The sequence below is a fragment of the Seriola aureovittata genome, chromosome 23 (assembly GCF_021018895.1).
Source record: "Seriola aureovittata isolate HTS-2021-v1 ecotype China chromosome 23, ASM2101889v1, whole genome shotgun sequence".
In the NCBI taxonomy this organism is placed as follows: Eukaryota; Metazoa; Chordata; class Actinopteri; order Carangiformes; family Carangidae; genus Seriola; species Seriola aureovittata.
In genome coordinates this window covers 1234121-1250295 of record NC_079386.1, presented here as the reverse complement: position 1 = coordinate 1250295, position 16175 = coordinate 1234121, and the positions used below count along the sequence as shown (strand labels likewise).

General features: G+C 42.9%; 1 protein-coding gene across 4 annotated transcripts in view; it reads left to right on the top strand.

Moving 5' to 3' along the window:
- Positions 1-16175, top strand: part of pde5ab (phosphodiesterase 5A, cGMP-specific, b) — an 84225-nt gene that overhangs the window by 14484 nt on the left and 53566 nt on the right. For 2 of the 4 annotated variants that reach the window (XM_056369567.1, XM_056369566.1), the window contains exons 1-3: positions 9674-10015; positions 13577-14108; positions 15902-16075. In XM_056369567.1, the coding sequence (XP_056225542.1) occupies positions 9918-10015; positions 13577-14108; positions 15902-16075 (804 nt within the window). In that variant the 5' untranslated portion in view covers positions 9674-9917. Of the gene's footprint in view, positions 1-9673; positions 10016-13576; positions 14109-15901; positions 16076-16175 lie in introns of those variants that run through there. The other 2 variants (XM_056369568.1, XM_056369569.1) reach the window with 1 other exon arrangement.

Here is a 16175-nt window from a genome sequence, read left to right as displayed (position 1 = left end):
CCTGATTTCCTCATTTTAATAGTTAACATTCACTCCACTATAAAGTCATTTTTATATACTTATTTGCACACATAAAGCAGCTGGAGCATTTGAGTAACATGAGGGTCGTTATGAAATCCATCTATTTATGCTCTTTGCTATAACTATAAAACTGTCAAAGTGGAGTCACAGTGGTAAAATGAATTATCTCTATACAAACAGATTTATTTTCTCTTGTCTTCCTCCTGCCGCTCAGGAAATAATATTTTTGTTCAGGACTTTCAGCATCAGCTCTGACTCCACATCTGTGCTCGAATAAGAATAAACTGCACTGTAGAGAAGTTAAGTCAGCAGTTTGGTACAAACAGTAAAGTGGATCTTTCACACAGAATGAAGGCTGAAGGAAACATGATGTCATTTTCTTTTCAACCACTGTCTCTTTACGTGTGTTATCAGAGGCATGGCAGCGGTTTCAGAAAAACTCACTTGTATTTGAGGTGGAAGGGAACAGCTCTGCGTCGCTCTCCTCTCCTCTTGTGAGATTTATCCCCGTTGTCCCGTCTCTGGGCCGACACTGCGCAGACACACGTCTGTGCTTTCTCAAACATTTGCTGGATGAAGGGAAGCCATTAAACATGTGTCTGCTCACAAACAGCCCTGTTTTCAGGATCCAGGGTGATGCTGAGAAGAAGGCTTTTATCTCCTTGACTGAATATTTCTCTAGTAGGGGCCAACTGATGTTGCACTGTGCTCCGGAGTCGTCACAGTTTTAGCTGTTTGGGTAAAACTTGAAGACGTCTGTAGACTTTGGTTTGGATTTCATCTGATTTTTATCAGCGTGAGTGTAAAAATTTTGTCAGGGATTCCTTTGACAACACTGTGACCGTGAGATGAGTCATGAGTCACAGTGTGTGAACTGTGTGAGCTGAGTCATGTTCAAGTATGGCTGATAGCCCGCTCAGGTTTTTATTTCCTTCCCTCCTTTATGTTTCAGACTTGTTTACTGAGCGGCTCCAGACAGAAAGACCTGAGGGCAAAGTCCACTGACACAGTGAAGACTGAGCAGACATACCCCCCCTATTTCTGCCCCCCCCCCCCTGTGTGTGTATGTGTGTGTGTGAGAGAGTGAGAGTGAGAGAGAGAGCGAATGTGTGCTCCTGATTCATATGTGTGTGCATGCCTGTTGGCATCTGATACACAACCTTAGGCACATCATCGCTTTACATAATGCATGGATGTGTGTGTGATGTGTTTGCTGCATTTGGTGCAGTATATTGTGATTTGAACACCTGCTGTGTGTGTATGTGTGTGCACGTGTGAATGCATGTATCCTGATGTGTGCACTATACAGTGGTGTCCAAACTCTCAGAACACTTTCCTCATTCATGTGAATGTGACTGAGGTTTCTTTGGTACATTTCACATTCTGCGGATTTAAGTCAAATATTTACACAACAGATGGTGAAAAATGAAAGGAAACCCCTGTAAAATGAGCAGGAGCAGCAGGGTAGGTCTTCAGAAAACACAACTGACAGAGCACAGCACTGAAGCAGGCAGGGTATTAGCCACCATCAGACAATTACAGTAGAGAATAATACTAGTGAGACGAGGTGAGTGGGCCGTAGCGTCTGTACCACTTTCAGAATTAAGGACCAGAGTTTTAACTACTGCAGGATTCTGGTGAGTTGATAGTTAAATGAGCAACAGGTGTGCAGGTGAATCAGTAGGAGGATGAACTGTATGCCCCAGACAGGTACACACAGGAGGGAGGGGGGCAAAGAGGTCTGGAAGATATTGGTTTTAACTGACAGACATGGAAGGTGGGATGGATTCTTGTAGTATGAGGCAGTTTCAGTTTGACGGCTAGGGGTGAACCACAAACAGTCCAATACATCATAGTAAATGTGTTTTGGACTCAGTCTAAAGGGGAATATTTATGAAGAAACTCTTTGACCTGTAGTTAATGGACTTCAATTACTCAAAGCGCTTTACAATGGAAGCCGCATCAACCCAGTCACACACCAGGGACAATTTTGGGTTCAGTATCTTGCCCAAGGGGACTGAATGAGCCAGGAATCACATCACTGACCTTCTGATTAGTGGATGACCTGCTCTACCTCCTGAGCCACAGCTATATCCAAGTGGGTGCTGGTATCTGATGGCAGGCTGCCATGCGCTTGTTAGCCTCAGCTGAACAGACCAGAGCAGAAAGAGTCTTTGCAACAATGGCAGAGATCCATCTGAACCGAAGGGACAGCAATCTCCCCTTCCTGAGAGGGAAACAAAGGTGGCAGGTTACTCAACGAGGACTCAAACGGTGACAAACCTGAAGCTGTGCTGGTCAGGCAGTTATTGACGTACTCTATGCACGCCAAATGGGATCTCCATGAGTTTTGGCTGTGACACACTGTAATGCAGCTTCCAGATCCTGGTTAGCTCTTTCTCCCTGGCTGTTAGTCTGCGGATGGAAACCAAAGCCCCCGGAGCTCGACAAAATGCCTTCCAGACTTTGGAGATACACTGTGGACCACGATCTAGGACTACGTCCAGCGTGATAAACATGCTGACCCAGAAGATCAGCAATCTCTTGTGTTTGCATGCCGCCGCTCGCTGGCAGAGCCAGGAAACAGGAGACAGTGTGCAGGTGATGAATATCAGCACGTGTTAACACAATCATTCATGTACTGTTTGATTATTTCAGTGCCTGTTTCTTGAGCTACCAGGGAACTTGTGTGTTCAATCGTGAGATTAATGACAGTCTCCAGCTATATTTGTTGAGTCACACAGGAAGGAAAAAAGGTTATGGAAAAAGAATGGGTCATCATCGTTGGGGCAGAGGGCGAGTGGTTAGGACAAATACCACTTGACTCATATGACTCCCAGCTGGCCAGACCATTTACTGCAAGTCCCTCCTATTCCCCCACTCTCTCCCTGCACTTCCTGTCCGTCTTAACTGCCACTGACAAAGAAAAGCATAAAATGTCCACAACAAAAACTTAAAGATGTGTTAATGATGACAAATCTTCCCTCTTGGTTGTGATTTGGGACCAATAATTTTGTTATTTTTGCAGTTTTTCTACACAAAGCTTTAACAGAGGAGCAAAAGAATACAACTGAGGGGGCGGCACCTCTTAAACCCACCTGGTCACTGGTGACCAGTTTAAAGCTCGTGCAAAGCAACTAGCAACACAAAGATAGAAATGTTGAAACTTTAGTCATATTAAAACGCTACACATCGTTAGTTCAGATAGATTCTCCACAATTCAACTGTTCAATAACAACAAAAATTCAAAAATAACGATGAGAACAAAAGTAGAATTCACTCAGATTTTCCTGTCTGTATGGGGCCACAGATCAAAGAAGAAAACAGGTTTTTCATTAAAGTATTCCAGATTGTGAATGTTGTCTGGGTTGTCGGGTGATTTTTCAGGAATGCCTATTGCGCATAGAATGTGTTTGTATATCCAGAATCATTTCTTTAGTGACAACATGTATTTGTTAATTTAGTTGTTTCTAATTCCTGGTTTGATTTCTGCAGTGTTACGATTTGGTTATGGGCAAATTCCAGGCTGTTGCATTATGTCTTTTACTTCCTTGTGTAGTGATACCAGAGCATCCAGTTTGTTGTTTATGCTGGCCAGTTGAAACAACCTCAATTTCTCTGGTTTGTAAGCCGTCATTTGTGGGTATATTTTTGCCTGGATCCGGGTCCTTGTTGTTTTGTAGGTGGTAATAGTGGTGAATGAATGCTTCCAGGTCCATTAAACCATCCACTGTACAGAACTGTCTGTTTCATGTTGGTAGTAGCAGATGGACTGTGGACATGTAAATATGGTAGTTGTGTTTTTTTTTATTGTATATAGTATCTTTTGTGTCTTTTGCAGCCGACATGGTTTTTGAGTGCTGGTTGATTATCTGAGAACAGTTCTGAGAGACTGCTTTACCACAGTGACCTCCATGCTTGTGTCATTCAATAGAAGTTGCACTGGTGTTGTTTGATGAGGGAGTGACAGCTTCAGTCATCATCAGCCTCGCCTGCTCGTTGTCTGGCTCCCATGGTATTACTACAGTTGTATGTCTTAAGAATGGGGCCATTAATGCACTTTGCACATTTTGAAGGCACTCTGTCCCCAGGTGTATTTTGTGTACAGAGATTTCAGCCTGAGAACTGCATGAGAGGGAGGCTTATTCTCTGTATACAATGTAAGTTCATCTGGGGAACATGAATTCGGCAAGTTTATCAGACAGTGAGTTTTTGTTATTTCTTGTGCACAAGGGGTGTCACTAGACAAAAAGAAAGGTCACCAAAACATTAGGGTGTTTCCTGCGAGGACCTTGAATATCTATAGCATTTACTTTTTAAGATGCATTGTCATGCACCAAAGTGTTGGTCCAAGGGTAATTTTGACTCAGTGTCGGAGCCGATGAAAGGTCACAGGGTTAAAAAGTCATCCTTCATAGATCAGGAATATCCACAGCAATTCAGCCACATACAGTATATACTTTATATACTCTGGACCAAAGAAATGACCAGACAAAGGAACCAACTGCCACACAGCCCTTAGGCTGAAGTAACATTACCTCTATTGAAACAGTCAAAACACATTACACGTTTTAATGTCTGTAGACTCTGTACAGACTATAAGTCATCGGTGAGTTTTTTCACACATGACCACAATTGAATTTTCTGGTCCTTGTGAGATAGTGGGCAGCTGTTGTTCAGGAGGTAAAGCGGGTTGTCCACTAACTGGAAGGCTCCTCCATTGTGTGTGTGTGTGTGTGTGTCTTGTGTGTTAGAGAAGTTCTATGTATAGATCAAGTGCTGTATGACTGTGTGAATGTGACCTATAGTGTAAAAGCACTTTGAGTCAGGTTAACACTAGGAAAGCTCTATATTAGTGCAGTCCATTCCATTTGCTGGAAGCTGAGTTTGTTAGCTGTTGCACTTTTTTTTTTCTTTTTTTTTTTCGTGGTGAAACTAGATGAAAAAGGAAAGCTGTACTGGCATTGCTTTCGTTGCTTTTCCATTCCCTCACAGTGACATGAATTCTTGTGTCAAAGTGAGACTGTCCTCCAAAACAGCAAATGCCCAAAAATGACCTTGTGGCCTTAGAAAATATGACTGTGCTGGATCAGAGGCAGCACAGCGTTGGACTTGGAGACAGTTTCTGTTTCTTTTAACCATGACCTTGATCATTCCATAAACCAAGTTATTTTAACCTAAACCACATTCTTTCCATGAACCTGACCATGTTGTTTTGTGCCTAAACCTAAAACTAACCTAATAGTCTCATGTTTGCTGCAGTGATGAGTTGTCCTGCTGATATGTGGTGTCAGATAAAGAAAACGGGCAGTTACAACTGGTGAATTCTGCTATTCAGCCTGGACTGAAGTTTTCCTTCAGCATCACACAGCAAAAGCATGCTAACACTCTCATCAGTCAGTCTGTCAGAAAAAGCCTTTCAATTATGTCAGGTCTGATCTGACCACAGTGGATGGACAGAGGAGAAGAGGGGAGTGAGTGTGTTGTGAAGCACAATTGACGGCAGCTACAATGTCTGTTGCAATTCTACTTCTGCACCACTTTTATAGGTCTACTGAGACACTACTAAGATATTTTTTGTTTCACATTCTAAAGCCGGGAGGGGTCGAGTCAGTGAAGTAGCTAAGGCTACGTCCACACTGATACATTTTCATTTTAAAACGAAAACCATTTCCGTGGACCATTTTAGAGAAACGATGCCCGTCCAGACTAACACACCTGAAAACACAAATCACATGAACATTCATGTACACTGCACATGTGCAAGTCAGTGTAAACAGGAAGTAGACTGTCTACTCTGCAGTTGGTTAGCTACAGTAAATACAAGGACAGTTGTAGCATTAAAACAGAGAATGTAAGTGAACAACAGCTGCTAGCAAAGACAACGAGGTCAGTAACACTGTAATTCATTATCATGTTGTATTCACCACTGGTAGTCCAGGCTGGTGAGAGCCAATCAGGAGAGACCGTGGGTGTTTACGTTTCATCCAGACTACAATGCAGCCCCAGAGTTTTCAAAATAAAACACAACGCCAGAGTTTTCAAAGTAAAACTGGTCCAACATAGTTTCCAAAAATCTGCATTTTAGGGTCTGAATACTCCATCACAGAAGTCTCTGAGTTCGACGCCGCAGAGTGAGCATCAGTAGGTAATAAACATCTATTTAACCTAATGTTAGCTAGTTAAATCTACCTAATCTACTCACTTCTTGTTCTTTTTCTTTTCTTTCTCTCTCTCCCTCTCACCTCGGCTGGGTGTCATGACACGTCTTCACTTCTTGCATCTGTCGTTTCAAATTAAAAGCCCCCTGCAGAGTTGTGGCAGCAGTCATTTTGCATATAGCAGAAACACTGCCAGAGGATGAAGCCTACTGACTTTGACGGTCCCTTGACTTTTCCTCTAGTGCCACCAACAGGTCAATATTTACTTTTCCCCGAATTATCTTCATATCTGTTAGATCATAACCAACCCATCAATCGCGATCAACCTATCGATCCATGTGAAGTTCCAAGTTGGTTGCATAGTATTTCCATTGGAAGGCAATTTGTTAATCATAATACTCTGTATGTAAGCTGTACCGGCTCTGCATCTGGTACTGAGTCACTGGTATACATTCGTGGTTCCCAGAAGATGTATGTTGTACTTGTAGCTGTACTTTATTTAGTGCTACTTCAAATATTAGCATGCCGCACTAAACTAAGATGATGCTCACATCACGTTAACGTTCTTATTGAGAGCTGATGTTGATGCCTTACAGAGTCTTAGTCTTGTTATATTATTTGGTCATTTTTTGGGAAGTTTTGGCTGGTTTCAGCTAAACCTACTAGAATTGTAGAAGCATCTTCCTGGTTGTGCTGGTATGTGCATACTTTTTCATCATACATTTTTTTCCATGAAAATATTTAGGGGGTGGAAAGCACACATACAGGAAAAGCAGAATAGAATATTAAAAAAAGGTCTTCAGTCTTTTCTCTGAGGAATGTACGGTGCAGTCAGCTCCTGAGCAACAAACACAGGACAATGCAAAAAAAGGTACAGTACATAAAGCTGAAATGAAGAGACAATGCACAAGGAAGCGTCACAGGGAGACAGTACTCTGTTTACGTGTCCCCCCCTCCTCCTCAGTCTCACCATCAGACTGACTAGAGGCGGTGTTGTATCTGACTGGCTCTCTGTGCTGTGGGAGTGATGGAAGGCTCGGCGGGGGGTTGGGATGCTGCTGGTGGGGTACCCCCCCCCTGGGATGACCAGCCACCATCTGCTGGTAAGGTAATACCACTGGCGGGGGCCCAGTGTCCAGCTGGACGGACACTGGAGACCTGCAGAGCAAGTGCAGACACGGAGGCTGAAAGCCATTAGACTTCATCAATAAACGCCTGGGCTCCTCCAGCTATGTGGTTCGCAGGTTTATTGTGAATTGTGCATTTAGAATTAGCAGTTTAATCACAGTATACAGGCTGAGGTCAAATAAGATGAATAAATGAATGATTTGAGTTGTGAAGAATTTGCCCTCGCAGAGGAATTCCTTCAATTTCCTCTATGTATTTCATCTGTAAATGTCAACCAGTGTCAGCTGTTGAAAGCTAATAGTTTCAGATGATCATTTGTATTCAGAATATACTTAGAAACATTTAGAATTTCTGAAATGTTTTGATGACTAAAAAGTCTTCAATGTTTCTCCAGATACTTTCCTGTGTAAAAAAAAAGTCTTTGATACAGGATTTGTCACAGATTACATTTGCCTTGTTTGTGTCTGCTATTAATTGGAGTGTGAGGAACCATCTGCATCCTTTTTGCGGAAAGTCATTGCTGCAGCTGCTATCACTCAGCATTGTCTATGTATCAGCATATCTAAACAGAATTAAAAAAAAAAAAAAATCAGTGTTTATATTATTCCCTGGAGAAAATGATGCATCATTGTGTAAAAGCCAAGAGAAATCAGTGGACAATCGTCTTCCACCGTCTCCAATCATGTGATAGTTTGATGGTGGGAAGGCAGGAAGAGTGAGGCCACTGCAGGCCATAAACTCTACATGTCCTTACTATGAACTCCTTAATAGCTTGTGACTGATGCCAGACCAGGGATGTCCGCCACATTGCTATATATTTTGTTTGCATTACATCCTTCAGTATTTACATAGAGACTTTGGTGTAACTCGGTCATGACTTTAATTTCCTGTAATACAAAAAGGTTTAATACCGTCAGGACCCGTTAGGTTCAGGTTGTGGTAGTTTTTTCGTCAAATTCTATAGCCCATTCTTCTCTACAGCAGCCGTGTGTCGAACCTCCACAGAAGATTACTTTAGGTTCCTCTGATGCGATATTCTACTGAAAGACCAGACGAACTATTCTAAGAATGACTGTAAATCTTTGACCACAAGAAATCTTCGCTTGGAGAATGTCAGAATGTTCTCCCTCTGACCTTCCCAGGGCACTTCCCCTGAGACTGGTTATTTTCTGGAGATTTTATGTAGGAGACTTTAAAGTGTTTTCAGAGAACGTTTTAAAATGAATTGAGTCATTTTCAAAGGCAGAAAGAGGTGGAGAGACATAAGACAGATAGATGATCACCTGGCAAACTACAGTACATTTACCTGTCTACTTATAGTAATAGATGAAATTGGATGCAGCTTCTCACGAGTGTATTTTTATAATGCCATTGGGTTTATTTTACTGTGCGTTAGACAATAAACCTCTTTAACAGAATACACTACTACTACTGATAAACTAGGGATGTGGAATTTATTTTATTTGCCGAGCAGGGAGGATCAAACAAAGACAATCTACTGAACTGCATCAGGATCCAGAGCTCGACCCAGACTAAATGTAAGAATATACTAACACTCTGCTGCTTCGATTTTGACCATTAATCCTTTATTCTGTCCCTTGTGAGTTCTCCAAACTTATCCAAGTCAAATACTAAATTACTATTCATTACTAAATGGGTGCACAGAGCTCGGGTGAGCTCACTCCTCTCTAACCCTGCAGCCCTATTTTTGTGAACTTTTCAAACTTGTCTCTTCTGACTCAGGTGACATCACTTGATGACTTGAAGCTACAATCCGGTCCAGGAGTAATGCTGACATTTATGTTGAAAGCCGCACATGGTCGCTTTTAAATAAAATGAAATAAAACACATCTGTCAGACTTAGACTTATCGGCTCAGGGACACTAAAAGCTCTATATTACTTTTTTCACATATACAGTAATAATCTGCAACGCATGGAAGCTTTAACTAAAATGTATAAATCACTGTTCTGGTTTTGCAGTTCTCCCACTTTCATGTACTGTTTTCCATTATATCATTTGGCAACACAAATCTATTTAGATTAGTTAATAAAGCAAACTGAATGCAAAATAATAATAATACACAATATACTCACCATTAGGATACTTTATGCATTGTATTATTTTCCTATATCATCAGTGGGCTGTTTCCAACCATATTTTTTAAATAGTGTGTCTAAAGTAGCCTATAATATTTCATTATGCTAATATCCTTCCTATATTTAGAACGTGTGTGTGTGTGTGTGTGTGTGTGTGTGTGTGTGTTGTTGTTGTTGTTGTTGTGGCGTCTTTTATAATAGGCGTATGAGAAGCCTATGAGAAAGGGGGTAATTCTCTCTCTCTTTCTCTCTCTCTCTCTCTCTTCACAATCCTCCAACAGTCGCTTCACCAAGTAGGAAGAGCACAGTCACCGCTTTATGATCCGCGCGCACCGACCAACCGGCCCGCGAGCTGCTCTCTCTCTCTCTCTCTCTCTGAGCTGCTCTCTCTCTCTCTCTCTCTCTCTTTCTCTTTCTCCGTACACGTTATTCGGTACCGGATTCTCCGCGTATACATGTAGCCGGTAACCGGAGCTCTCAGCGGGAGACTCTGTTGTCGCCTTCGCGCCATGGAGGACTGCTGTTCCCCAGAAAGCGAGAGGATGGAAGCGTGGCTGGACGACCACTTGGAGTTCACCCACTCCTACTTTATCAGGAAGGCGTCAAGGTAAAAGCGGACGGAGAGGAGAGAAGGGAAGGGGGGGTGGGGGTGGGGGGGGCTTCATCAGCTCAGGACATTAACCATTAAACCTGAATTACTGTGTTTATGTGCAGCCTGGTGAATGTGAGTGTAGTTTCCAGAGGGATTCTCAGTAAATAAACTCAGTTTGCTTTTGTGTACAGGCCAACAGCCAATCATAAAGCACTTCATTTCCTCTGTTAGTTTAGATAGTTTTTTACTACAGGTATCACTTTACCTCTCTATTAAAGACAGGAAGTCTATGTAACCCTGCACTGATCATATCTAACCAGTAAACATCCTGTGGGTCTGTGTCAGGCCCACTATGACCTGCAGGCTGTCCCCGCTCAGGTGGTCTACCTGCAGCAGCCTGTGCACGCCACACAGCTGCTGCACTGCACTGTGGTGATTCACACACACACACACACACACACACACACACACACACACACACACACACACACACACACACACACACACGCACTCAGTTCCTCACGGCTCGGCTCTATCTCATTTCACCATTCAATTCATAATCAGTAACAGCTCGGAGAGTTGCACAGGGACCTTTAAACATTAACTTTTACTGCTGTTTAATTCTCAGCGTTCTGTTGAATAGGTCCTTGGTGATAATGATACAAGCCTCCCTCATATGTGCCTGCGCCATCAATGAAACTATTTTCTTCCGATGCAACCTCCTCATTTTAGGCGAATTAGCCATTAAATTTCTTAAACATAAATTGCAAATGAGTCTTTCTCAAGCAGCAGCAGCAGCAGCAGCAGCAGCAGCAGCAGCAGCAGCAGCAGCAGCAGCAGCAGCAGCAGCAGCTATATAAGGCGTTTTTTTTTTGCAGCAGGCGTATCTGGGCATTTCATCAACCTGGCGGCATTTCATCAGGACACTCAAAGTCTGTTTGTTTTAGTGACAAAACCCTTCAGACCCATTTATCCACTTAAACCACCATAGCAACTTCACCTTGTCTTCTTTTAATCCAGCAATGACAAAACAGAAAAAAAAAAAAAATCTCCATCTTGAAATATCTTCCATAAAAAGCATTGTCAGAGGAGATGTTTGTTCCTCCCCTGCTGGTTTTGACTGCATTACCAAAGCAAAAAAAGTTGATGGGCTCGGTGCGAGAGGTTTACACACATCAGCCATTCTGCCGTTCTGGTTGAGAGGTTTTTTTTTTTTTTTTTTAGAGAGGTATTGATTTAGCCACACCTCCCCTGGATACATTAGGGTCGGCTCTGTAGGGAGGCAGGCTACTTGATGGGAGATGGAGTAAGGAGGACTCAACCCGACTGACTCCGACACACTGCGCTCAGATAACAGCCCGTTCTCTGTGGCTCGCAAAAGTTTTATTTGCCTGGCTCGGGGCCTAAGATACCACGGTTCATTTCATGGCCAGAGCCTTTTACCCTCCTCTCCAGGTTTGGGCCTTCCACTCAGGTGAACAGAAAACACCAGGAGTCACATGACCTTCAGCGTGTTCGAAAAACTCGAGCAGAAGCAGAGAAGAGTGGAAAATGTGTCTGTGTGTGTGTGTGTGTGTGTGTGTGTGTGCGACCAGGTTGTCGGGGTTGATCACACAATGTGTTGACTGATTAGAGAACGTCTCTGTAATCACATCCAATTCACATCCTGTTCACACACACACACACACACACACACATACACCGTGTCTGACACACACACACACACACACACGCTCACATTTGATTTGTTCCAGTAAATATCCACCATCAGACACATGAAGGGGCTACAGACACACACCGGCTAAATGAAAACACTTCATCACAGAGACCGTTCACTTTTATTATCCATGCTCACTTCTAATTTATCTACAAAAATCATACTTCTGTTTCATAATCTCCAGCGGTGAAATTGCCAGTTGCATTATGTTTAGCTGCTGTATTCTTTGTTATCACTGCTAAGAGACGTTGTTTCTTGTTGTGGTTTAGCTCAAAGCGGACAGCTCTCTTCATTCAGAGTTTTCAGATGCAAATTATGTGCAGAAGCAAAAGAGAAATTCGTGGTGGAGGGATATGTGTATTAGTACCTGAATCTGCGCAACCAGGGGCCAATTCCCAATTCATGACAACCTCTCACTAGTTTTATTTTTTTTCCAAATATATTTTCTAAGGAAACCCTGAAAGCCAAGTGAAAATAAAATAATGTCAGGATTTTTTTAGTATTTGTTTTGGCCACAAGATGCTGTGAAAATGAAAGTTTTTTTTTTTTGGTCCTTCAGGGTTTCACATTAACAGCGTGAAGCTCCTCCTGCACGTCCTGGGTTAGGATCCGTTGTGACCTGCTCGCTCCGTGAGCTTCGTATCTATCACCTGACTTCCTAAAGCAAAAGCTTCCTTGCTAAAGAAAAACATGAATGCTTTTTTGTCCGAATCAGACCGGGGGTAGTGGCTCACTTCAGCGTCTTGTGGCTGAAATGATGAGTACTACACTTTCCTGATCTCAAGCTAATTGTTTATGTCCCTGATCCTAGTTTATCTCTGGCTTCAAACTTTAAGTGATAATATGGAACTTTTTAACGAAGTTACTGCTCTTGGATCAGTGGCTTATGCTTTGCTAATGTTTGCAAACTTTAGATAGGTAAGCCCTTGTACTTAGTGAAACCAGATACAAACAAATAGTGTATGAATCATTGCTCAAATTCTGATAATACAAAGAGTCATTTCAGGGTGTTTGTGTATTCACTCCTTCTGATTGTGTCGTTGTGACTGTCTCTGAACGATAACGTCTTCGGAGTCACTGCCTTGGGAACCGAGAGGAAAGTCGTTGGGGCCCTTTGCACCTTGTGGTCCAGGAAATTCCATTAGCACATTATCCTCATCACATTAAGGGTCACACATTAAGATTGTTGGGCCAATATATCATGACTGATTGGCCTGAGTTGGTTCGGGGTCAGGTGGCGTTGAGAGTCCATGGATAAAGTCTTACAGTGTGTTTTCTGTTGGAACCAGTTGCTGCCTATTATTCGCATTAAGATTCATTTTGAACATTTAATTTTTACAACTGGAATTGGGAGCACTGACATCACATGTTCGATCTGGAAATCTAATATATACGCGTGCATGTTAGCAAACGCTAACAACTGTTATTTGATGATTGAGTTGATCATGTTTCACTACAGAGCCACAGCTCGGCTGAACTTCACCTCACTCTCATGAAGCTGATTCACCTGCTGCTCTCTCTGCAGGGTTCTCTGTCCTCATTGCCTGTGTCTCTCACTCACCGTCTCCACCCAAATTTTGCATTTTGAATCTGAGTCTTGGCCTTTCCACTGCTAATTGCAGCATAGATTATCCAGGCATGGATGCCTGTTTTTGTCTTGGAGGAGGAACAGATGATGATTTGTGTTCCTGACCACGTGTATTTATTCAGCTGCTCATTACGTGTTCTTCTCTGTCAGGAATAAATGTTCTGAGTATGTTGGCGGAATAATAAGGTCTGTTAGAAATGAAGTGCATGTGATCTGACAGTTTAACCTGCACTGCATCAGTGACTGTTACAGTTTCTTCTCCTCTGGACAGGGAGATGGTTAATGCCTGGTTCGCTGAGCGTGTTCACACCATCCAGCCTTCTGCCTCCAAAGAAAATCCTCCACAGCAGCGGGCGCACCAGTCCTCAACAGACCCTGTTCCCGCCTCCACCATCCTCCCATCCGCCCTCAGCCTCCTGGACAACCGCTGCCCGTCCCCGGCCACGGTCCCCAGCCCGGCCCCCGGCACCCCGACTCGCAAAATCTCAGCATCGGAGTTCGACCGCCCGCTCAGACCCATCGTGGTTAAAGACTCGGAGGGCTCGCTGACGTTTCTGAGCGACGCCGACCGTGAAAGCGTGCCTCTCTGGGGCTCAGGGATGGGCGAGGGCAGTGTTGTTGGGGGCAGTGGTAATGGAGGTGGACTCGGCGAGGCAGGTAGCGGCGGCGGGGGTGACCGCTGCACCAGGCTGCTGGAGCTGGTGAAGGACGTGTCGAGTCATCTGGATGTGACAGCGCTCTGCCACAAGATCTTCCTCCACATCAATGAGCTGATCGCTGCCGACCGCTACTCACTGTTCCTGGTAGGAATGCAGGGGAAGGGGCTGGGGGGGGGGGGGGGGGGGGGGGTCAAAGTGTAACTCAGTGGGCAGAGGAGGAGGAAGTGAGATGTAGGTCTCTACAGTATATCTGATGTGAAAAGCTCCAGCTCTTTAGAGGGAATGAAACAGTCAGTGCTGACAGGTGTAAGTGTTAGTCTGTCATGTCAGTACCTGTCTGTCTGGGTTAGTTTTCTGCCTTTGTATACCATATTTTATGTTTCATGTATTTAACATGCATTTGTAGTATGGAGCCTGAATGGGGATAAAAATAACTTATTTGCTCAATTCAGTATTATAAAAGAAGGATAGATTAAAACAAAATGTTTTTCATATTTTTCTCCCTGAGGCAGCCTTAAGTGATTTTTTGCCACAGGCAGCTTATGAACTCATAATGGCTAGCACATTAGCAAACAGCTGCTAATTCACCAGCTACCACAGAGTAGCAATAATCTTTATTTAGAGTTGTTTCTGTCCACCTGATGAATTTAAATCCATCAGGCCTTTTCCACAACAGGTGCTTTGACTTTGTTTGAAAAGTAGAGGTATTAACAATAGCCCCATTCCATCAAGTGCCCCAGTAAAGTATCTTTGATAGTGTGCAGTGGGTTGCTGCTGTAGGAAACAAGGGCTGCAGTCGAGAAGTTCAAAATAAACTCCTCTCCAACTACTTTTCCTCGAGCCTGATGGAAAAACGTCATGAGGTCAAAGATGTGAAGGAGAAGATAAGGACATAGGAGAAGAATCTAATTTCACTGACACTAAGCCTTGTTTTTTAAAGTAACTTTATTTATAACACATGGACGATAAATCCTCCTTTCCTCACCACAAAGAAAAAGCAAACAGAATAAATTATATTCAGACATAAATATAGTTTTCTGTCATATACGCCTTTAACATTTCTATAAGTTTGTTGCTTTACACAATGGGAGGGGATTTAGTGCAACAACATTTATTCATAGACTTTAGTATTTGGATATGATCATATAGTTAACTATGAATTCAACCTGTTTGTTCTTCATGACGACTCCTCACTGATTTAAAGAGAATGAATCTGTATTTATGGATTTGGGATCAGTGGATCAGACAAGGATTTCCATCAGTTCTGGATGGTGTCACAAACATAAAACAGCTGCTCTGATGTTTCTACATTTATCTGGGTTATTAAAAAAAACAACACAGAATATGAGATATTTCCCACATAATACATGATGGAGGGATGTGACATTGTTTTATATCAGAGTCTTTTATATCAAGACATTTCTCAAAAGCAGAATATGATCAGGGTGACTTTTGAACACTGGAAATAAATCATGTACTCATCCCGGCAGTAGCCCCCGTGGCACTCAAAAGTTCCCTGGAATTTTGTAGTTGAATCTATTATTTATGTATAATGCTAGATTTTTCTTGTATGGGATCTTTTAATGACATGTGACTTTAAAACCTGTAGCTGCTGTAAACAACAGGGAGCTGAGCGATAATTCTCTCTGGATTGGTCACTATGAGCAGCACCTTCATATTACATATAGACACAATCAAAACCCCCAACAGTGACTCCAGTACAGTCTGATGTCTGTGTAGTGTGTCCTCTAGTTATAGTGGAATCACATTTATTTATGTGAATATTACCTGCACAATCAACATGTTCTCTTGACTGAGTACCTTTTCCTTTTTAGTACTTTAAAGAGCACGATCATATATACAACATGTCATGTCTGCATGTCTGTTTTACTGATTTGTATGTGTGTGTGTGTGTGTGTGTGTGTGTGTGGTCCCAGGTGGGTGAGGACAGCTCCAACAGAAAGTTCTTGGTTAGCCGGCTGTTTGATGTGGCCGAGGGATCCACATTGGAAGAATCCTCTAGTAGCTGCATCCGGCTGGAGTGGAACAAGGGCATTGTGGGACACGTAGCTGCAACGGGCCAGGCACTCAATATCAAGAACGCGTATGAGGTGGGGATTTCACATGGTCTTGTCTCCTTACAACAGTACAACAGTGAAGATGCCGGTGAAGCCTCTAATGAGGTGGCTTTGCTGTGTGTACATTGGTGTG